The sequence below is a fragment of the Octodon degus genome, unplaced genomic scaffold (genome assembly GCF_000260255.1).
Source record: "Octodon degus isolate 3935 unplaced genomic scaffold, OctDeg1.0 scaffold00006, whole genome shotgun sequence".
Classification (NCBI taxonomy): Eukaryota; Metazoa; Chordata; class Mammalia; order Rodentia; family Octodontidae; genus Octodon; species Octodon degus.
This window is the reverse complement of record NW_004524582.1, coordinates 21262742-21270818: the sequence shown is the minus strand read 5'-3', so window position 1 is coordinate 21270818 and position 8077 is coordinate 21262742. Positions and strand designations below refer to the sequence as shown.

Sequence of the window (8077 nt, the reverse complement as noted above, 5' to 3'; positions counted from 1 at the left end):
CAGTGTATCCTCTGTGGGCACAGTCCTCAGCACAGTGGGGACAGCACTGCCACCAGCCCAGAAACTGCACTGAGTGAGGACAGGAGCTTCACTCCACGAGAGGCGGCACAGGCTGCAGTTCTGTAGTGGCTGCAGGCTGACCCCGTGTCTTTCTTCCTTACCTGAGGTCTCCCGACTTGCTGTGGAATGTGCTGGAAATACAACAGGAAATAAGACAGGGCAGGTCGGAGAGCGGGGCTCTGCATCAGCTCACCCCACAAGCAGTGTGCCCTTTGCTGTGGCTTCAATGATTCCCCAGGTTCATGGGCTGGAAGCTTAATGTCCCCTGCAGCTGTGCTGAGAGCAGGAGCCTTTCCCAGGGACTCTGCCTTTATGAATGGTCTGATGTGGCTGTCTCAGGAGTAGTTAATTTTCCTAGGAGTGGGCTCCTGATCAAACAGTGAGGTCAGCTCCTCTCCTTTCCCTCTCTCCCACTTGCCTTCTGGATTTCCCAACTTCTAGACCTGTGCTTTCTAGAACACACTTTCTCTGAAAGTCACTTGACCTGTGCCATCCCTCTGTGGTGCTACATGTCACTTGACCTGTGCCATCCCTCTGTGGTGCTACATGTCACTTGGCCTGTGCCATCCCTCTGCAGTGCCACAACATGTACCAAAACACTTAGGCCAGCATGTCTTCCAACACTTTCATGGAGCATTTCCTGCAACTACGGGGTATAAAGCCCAGCACAGGCTGCTCTCTGGGCTCCCTCGGCGCTTGAGTGAGGTGTGGATAGTCAAGCCTGTGTGCCCCGGGCAGCTTTCCTCAGCAGGGCAGTAGGGGCGCACAGGGGGCCTCAGCTTCCATCTTTCTTTGATGCTACTCTGCAAGCAGCTAGCGCCTCTCAGGTACTCAGTGTAGGCGAGTGTGTCCCGACTCGCTGGACTGAGCTCCGACGACTGGTCTCCAGTGCACTGTGAGCCTGCTTGCCCCTCCGCTGGAACCCTCAACCCTGAACTCTTGACACAGGGCTTCTTATGGCCGTGAGAGGATTGGTGCACACACACACACACACACACACGCACGAGTCAGATTCACTTACTTTGGTCATTAACACCTTTATTATTGGCACACCAGTAAAGCATACATAAAATACAGCTGTTTTGTAACACACGGAGCCACTGGGTCTTTACATATGTGGGGGAACATATTAATATGCAAATGAAAAAATTAGTTCTTTTATAAAGTTTCACATAAATACACTGGAATTGCCCCAAAAGAAAAGTCCCCATAAAACAACCAGGTGAGGGCTTTACAAAACATTATACAAGAAATATACTATGAAAGCATAGTCAACTCAGGTACAATAACAAAAAAATTAACACAGAGAAGTTTCAGATTTATTCAACTGCCCACAAAATTAATGGATTACATGGCTTAAAAATATTTGGATCAACAGCAACTTTACAAACGCATATATTTTCCAGGGTCCAATCGTCTTTCTTTACATAAAAAAATCTGCCCTGGTGTCTGATGATAAAAAGACATTTCTTGTTTCAGTACTTGGGCTAAATTGAAGCCACTCACACTCGAGAACCAATTGACACCACCTTGACCATAAATTCCCTCGCCAGACTCTCTTTGCTATAGCCCAATGGGCGAAAGGAGGACAGGAAGAAAGAAAAGGCAAAGAGGTACATTTAAATTACCTTCCAAGAGCCGATTCCCCCCTACTTTTTTTTTTTTTCTTACTGAAACAAGAAACTCTCAAATGCAAGTCAAAAAGCAGAAAATATTTTACAATATTAAAAAGTCATCTGTCGTTAGGTTTGAGTATTAATGAGATCCTGAGCACTGAATACGTATGGACAACGTGGCTGTCGCTGGACGCTCGAAAGGGAACTTACACAAACACGTCGATGCCTGTGTGGTGGGAGATGCGCTAGCGTTTTTCTCTTGTTTAATTACGATCAGTGCCAGTAACTGCACTTCCTGCCAAGGCCTCCAGGAAGCCTCACAGAAGCGTATTTGGAATGATCCTCTCAATTAAAAAAGGAAAAAAAAAAAAAAAAAAAAAGAATAAAGCAAGAAAGAAAATCAGATCACTGTGGTTTAGAAGGAGCTATCTGCATGGCAAAGTGTTTTTGCTTGTTTCTTTGCTTTTTCATGCCTCCTCTTCCCTTTCCTGGAAGCAAAGGGCTGCGGCTGGAGCGGCGCCCACGGACCCGTGCACAGGAGGTGGCGGTGCCGTGCAACAGCTTACTGGGAGGCCTGGGGCGGGGCGTTTTCTGATTTGGTCTCTTGCGTGGCGGGAGGTTTACTGTTCCACGGGCTGTTGTTCCCCAGGGCGGGAGAATTGCCGAAGTCCTCCTCGTCGTCCATGCCGTTGGCCGCGTCATACTGCGTGTTTTCTAATCTAGTGATTAGCCTTTCGTCCTCGTCCCCAAACTCACCTCCCATCAGAGTTGGCTCTCCTACCACCATCACATCCTGTGAACAGCAGCTGACATTATTACAGGGAACCTTGAGGGGGAGAAGCTCAGCTAAGACAACAGCGGGGGAGCTGGGCACCTAGGACACACACGCTCCTGGCTGCGCGCGGGGCCAAGTCTCAAGGCGGGCGGGGTGAGGCGCATGTGTGATTTCTACAGGAAATAAACACTGCCTCGTGACGGGCAAGAACCACGCGAGTTTATGTCCTTAGTGAGCAGCCTGACACCGGAGAACGAGCAATGCTAGCAATCTGCAGAAATAAAAAAATGGATTTTTCAAAATTAAAAAAATCCACGCTTTGAACCTGCTGACATTGGGGACTTTCAAGAGGGCTCTGGAACCTTCTGCTGGGTGCTTTTCAATCCCTCCAAAAATCTGCCACTTTGATTGAGGGCCTGTGAGTGGCTTTGGAAACTAGTGGGACATGCATAAGGTACAGTTCTGCAATAGTCGTGCCAAATGTCACTTTCTCCGTCCCAGGGACGGTCTACATTTTAATCGACTGAATCTCTCTTTTTTTCTCTACTCAACCAGGCCCTTTTATGCAGCCAATATCCTTGACATTCTGCTACTTAATTATGGTAATTAATTTAGGTAAAGTTTTCGATAAAAACAATGTTCACACTGATTTGACAATTTGCATAGCTAATTAAGTCATTAGCAAAAACCTGCTGATTGCCAACAAGCCCTGAATTCACCATCTGTTATTTCATGGTTCCTGTCACCTATCCCCACATAGGCAACCCTGCTGCCAATCTGGGCAGTGAAGAGAACCAGTCTGTCCAGCTGGTGCCGCAAAAGGAAGACGAAGAGTGCTAATTATAATTATATTGATGAAGCTGGTAGTCATCAGGAATGGAAGTGGGCAAGAGGAATCCATCTCATCACTCCTTCAAGTACAAATTGTCCTTCCATGCAAATAAGGAAGCCACCTTCTATAGCTAGATGTACCAAGGAGGCCACAGCTGGAGAAGGTGGGCACCAGGGAGGGAGGCTGGTTAAGTGCTGTGATCGTGGGCCAGACATGCCTTTGCTTCCCTGAGTTGTGTAAGATCATCATTAGGTTTCCAAACTATATTTTCTGACTAGTCATTCTTTAATGATTTAAAAAAGAAGTGTTCCTGAGGGAGCTAATGAATAAAGTGTGAGGTTGGTCGTTCAGCAACACAGATGTGGCGGGCCATTGAGCTGCGTGCGGCTGTTTACTAGGCAATGAAAAATCAGAAATGATGTTGTCATGAAAGGAGACGCATGAGGACTCTGAAGATGACGTATGAAATAGACACAGCCTTTCTGACTGGCAAGAATGATGACGAGGGTTTAGATGGAACGCGGCCATCACACAGACAGGTGAACATTATTCAGTTAGCTGGTAGCTGTTACAGCATCCACTGGGAGTGTTCAAGGCAAAAATAAAAATAAAAATAAAACCAAAAAACAACTACCACTCAATTACAGGCAATTAGGAGACCACATTTATGATGAGAAAGAAAGGTAGATAGGAAGAACAGCAATACCGTTCAGGGCACAACAGGAAGGTTAATCCCATTTTAGGACTGTAAAGCGCACTTGGAAGGACTTGGAAAACTCATGCACGAAGGTGTCACCGGGGCAGAGTGGGGAGTTAGAACCAACCGCGTGGGTCTGTGTTAGCGCTGTGACTCTAGGGTCATGGAGGAAGCCGACAGCACGAGGAAGAAAGCATGGCCAGCAAGCCGCAGGAGGAAACTAGGAGGCGGCCACCTGCAGTGTGACATCAGAAGGAAAGTCCTGGCATTCCTGATGCTTTCATTGTACTAGAGAAACAACTAGGACGCGAGGCAAGCACGATGAATGCGGTGGTCGGAGGCACTGCACAGGGCTGGCATGGCACAGGCGTCTAGTTTGTGTGGTGCACATTTTTCTTTTTTTTCTAGGAACAACTGGAAAAGGTGCCCGGGTGTGGGCATTTTTAAGCATGCTAAGTTTCAAGGAGATGCTACATAAATTTTCATGACAATAAAAACTACGAATGATCAGATGTGTAGGGGTGTGTGTGTGTGTGTGTGTGTGTGTGTAATGTTTGCACAACATATAGGCGGAAATTCTAAAAAGACTAAGGACATAGGTACTTGAGGCCCCTTGCAATACCACAGGCATAGTTTTACTTGTTCCTCCAAAGCTTGACACCAGGACCGTGAGGCCCTACTCTGGCTGTCTCGATCTGTTGTTGTCTTTACACAAAATAAACGGAGACACAGCATACATTCTTGGCTGCCTCTGACTAAGGGGTGTGCGCTCCATGTCCCCCCGCCCTCCTGTCTTTAGAAGTCCCCCACAGTGGTGCAGAGCCCATCTCCACTGGACTCTCCCTCGAGAGGCGACAGATCCACCTGTGCGGCCCATGTACCCTTGGCTCCCAGAGGTGGGCCTCTACTTCTGTGCCGGAAGCCTCAAGGTCCCACCAGCTAGTGCCCACTTCGCATCTTCTCACTAATCCCCGTGCAAGGACCACCAACCTCTGAGAGGACTGGAAGTGACTCCTTTCAGGGCCCCTCAATGCTTCTCCTTAAATTGGCCAGAAGGGGTCACTGCTGTTGAATGACACAGGTCTCCATCCCTCCCAGGGTTGAGGCTGCAGTTCGGGATGGCTCCTAGCCCCTGCTCATGGAGTGAGAAGCAGAATCCAAGGATTAAACCCTAATCCTGGCCCCGCACACACATTGCTGCCGCAGCAGCTACGCAAGCCGTGTCTGTGTCGCCAGACCAGGCTGAAGCCTGCAGACCATATCTCTATAGAAATAGTAAGGTGGTGGTGGTGATTCAGTAGACAGGGCGGAAAGACGAGGTCACTGCGCATGATCTCAGGCTTAGCATTGAGCATCATTCATCTCAAAGACGCCTAAGAATCTGCGTGCTTTCCTGACCTGATTGTCTTCCCTGCCTCCCTGGATCATCTGCAAGTTTATCGAATTAAAACAATTTTAACCGCAGGGTATAGGGATAGTGCGGGGATTCGGCTGTCTCATGTCTTGTTCATTTGAAATGCAAGGGCCTCAGCTCACAAAAGCCCCACTTGACACAGGGATCCTCCACCAAGCTTCAGTAGCTGGTCTGGTGGACAGAGGCATCCTGGAGGTGAATAAAGTACGCACTCTTGGGAATAAAACTGAAATGAATCTAACTGGATCAGGTATGGCAAAATATACAAGCTGGAGCGCTGCGTGCAACTCCAGTGGATCACTCGGGGCAGCTTCCTGAGCCCCTTCAGGCCTCATAAGTCTTCTCCACACTGGGCTGTGTGAGTGAGCTGCAGAAAAGATTTCCTCACCACCCTCAGGCAAGACAGTGAGCTCTCTAGGATAGGGCTTGGCCTTTTCTTTCTTTTTTAATTAAAAAAGAAATTTTGGTGTTGCCAATAGCTGGCATACCATGAGGTAAACATAGTAGGATCTCAGGAGATGCTTGTTGAACTAATTCTTCCTGCTGCTGTGTCATTTAAGGTCTCAAAGAATTCTCTGAAGTGCATGTTTTTTCATTCATTAAAAAAAAATCTAAAAATTGTTAGATTCTAAAAGTCCGGGAAGAGCAGAATAAAGGAAGTCCTAGTGTGCACTTCTGGAGCAAATTCATCCATATCAGCTCACTTTGCTTTTCTTGGCATTTTCTGATTCAACAAGGACTGAGCAAACCTTAGTGGGATGTTTATAAAGACTCTCAGGGCTTTCTTCTTTGACTTGCCCCCCTCTGACCTTCGGGAGTCATAAAGGCCCATTCAGAAAACAGAGGACTGTGTGAAGATATTTTGATTATTTGAGGACTTCAACTTTTAGTAGTCATAAGATAAAAATGGTGCCTTCCGTTGCTGGTGGGCCATTATTTCCAAGGTACTTTCTTCCTAATGCAGTGCACGTGAAAGCTGTGCCCTGATGGGAGACAGGTGAAGAGCCCCAGGGGTCCGGGGCAGCCTCGGGTACTGTCAGGCTTGGTTTTGTCTAAAGCAAACAGACCCAGAGGCAGTGGGAGAAAGTGGGTGGGGGACAGACTTGAAGGTCCATTTGGGGGGAAGAGGGGAGCTGCTGTGTAAAGCTGCACTCTTACACAGAGAGGGGGGAAGGGTCAGAACAAGACGGTGAAGACAACAGATCCAGAAAAGAAAGAGTGAAGAAGTAGGAAAAGGAACACTGTTGGCGAAGGGAAGCAACGAGAAATGGGGGGCACCTCCGAAGACATAGTATCCAGAGGCTTGCATAAAGCACTGAGGAGGGGTCAGGGTTCAAATGAAGTTTTATACCTGCGACAGATTGGTGTGACAAGGCAGGGACAGATAACCCACAAGGAATCATAGAGGGGTGAAGGGACAGCAGATGTTTCCGAGAGCAGGAGAAAGTAGAAATAGTCTGACATGGGGCCTGGGAAGTGGAGGAGGGAGGAAACGGGCCAGAAGGGACACAGTTGGAGAGAAAGTGACAGGGGAAAGCCTCCTGCCCAGCCTACACAGTCGGGGACTACCTCTGCAGTGAGATTCAGAGTTCCCAGAACTCCAAGTGGCCTTTGTCCAGACCCTGAGATGCAAGCGAAGAGAACTGAGACCAAACCAGGGCGGATCCTCTCTGCCTGAACTGAGCAAACGTAAAACGTGAACCACTCGGCTGGATGCTTAGCGACTGCAAGTTGGGTACCTGAGTCTCAGAATACAAGGGGAAGCCCATGTCGGGCGGTGTAGCCAAATCATAGTTTGGGGGCTGAGCTCTGGGGGCTGCTTCTAGTGGCACACGGGGTCTGCAATGCTTCTGCCCAGGGGCCCTAAAATGCCACCCAGCACGCTGCTAAGTGCTCTGCTAAAGCAACCTCAAGGGACATAGCTCCTGTCTGTGACTCTGCTGGCTTTTGAATTCAGGTCCCCTTGCAGCCCCGGCCTTCACCGTCCCCTCCTGACTCCCAGGCTGCAGGGAGGATTTCCAGGATGCGATTCCTTCTCGCATCCTGCCACACCTGTCCTTGCCCCTCCCCGCAGCCCGCCCCCAACCTGCCCGCAGTGGGGAGCTCAGGGCACCGGCATCCAGCCCCTCCGGGAGGAGCCAGGCAAATGCAAGGCCGCAGGCCTAAAAGGAAAGCGAGACTTACAGGTACCTGAGTGGGCAGACTCAGGTTCGCGGCCGCTGTCTTCTTCTTGCTGCCGGTGCTGTTGGCGTTGTTCCCAGCGCTGCTGTTGGAGGTGCTGCTGGTGGAGTTTTTCCTTTTTCTCCGTTTGGTGGTGGGCTGCCTTGTGGGTTCTGCTGCAGTACAGGAAAGAGAAGAGGGGTCAGGGCCAGGGCCACAGCGTCCAGGCCACCGTCAGCATCCCGGGGCCTCCTGGAAGCGCTACTGGACAAATTAGAAAGGGTGGACATTTCAAATTTTCCGTTTCTTATGACTTTACCAAAAAAATGAGGATGCTGTTGATTTATTTTTAGCACAAAACGTGTGAAACTTTCCTTTGGCATGTAGGTAAAATGATTTTTGTTTAATTTTTCTTTTCACTTTTGTCTGTAACTTACCAATATTTAAAAGTGAGCTGTAAATATTAATTTTCTAATTGAATTTAAAAAGATTTTATCATTAGAAAATTAAAGCAATTTTAACT

At 48.5% G+C, this 8077-nt stretch overlaps 1 protein-coding gene across 10 annotated transcripts in view; it reads right to left on the bottom strand.

Annotated features, from left to right (window-relative positions):
- Window positions 1-1081: 1081 nt before the first annotated feature.
- The window catches only part of Ldb2 (LIM domain binding 2), a 380985-nt gene continuing 373989 nt past the window's right edge, over window positions 1082-8077 (bottom strand). Inside the window, exons 7-9 of one of the 10 annotated variants that reach the window (XM_004624550.3) lie at window positions 7579-7730; window positions 4971-5112; window positions 1728-2469 (exon numbers count right to left, since the gene is read on the bottom strand). In XM_004624550.3, the coding sequence (XP_004624607.1) occupies window positions 5008-5112; window positions 7579-7730 (257 nt within the window). In that variant the 3' untranslated portion in view covers window positions 1728-2469; window positions 4971-5007. Of the gene's footprint in view, window positions 2723-4970; window positions 5113-7578; window positions 7731-8077 lie in introns of all 10 variants that reach the window. The other 9 variants (XM_023699463.1, XM_004624551.3, XM_023699470.1 and 6 more) reach the window with 9 other exon arrangements.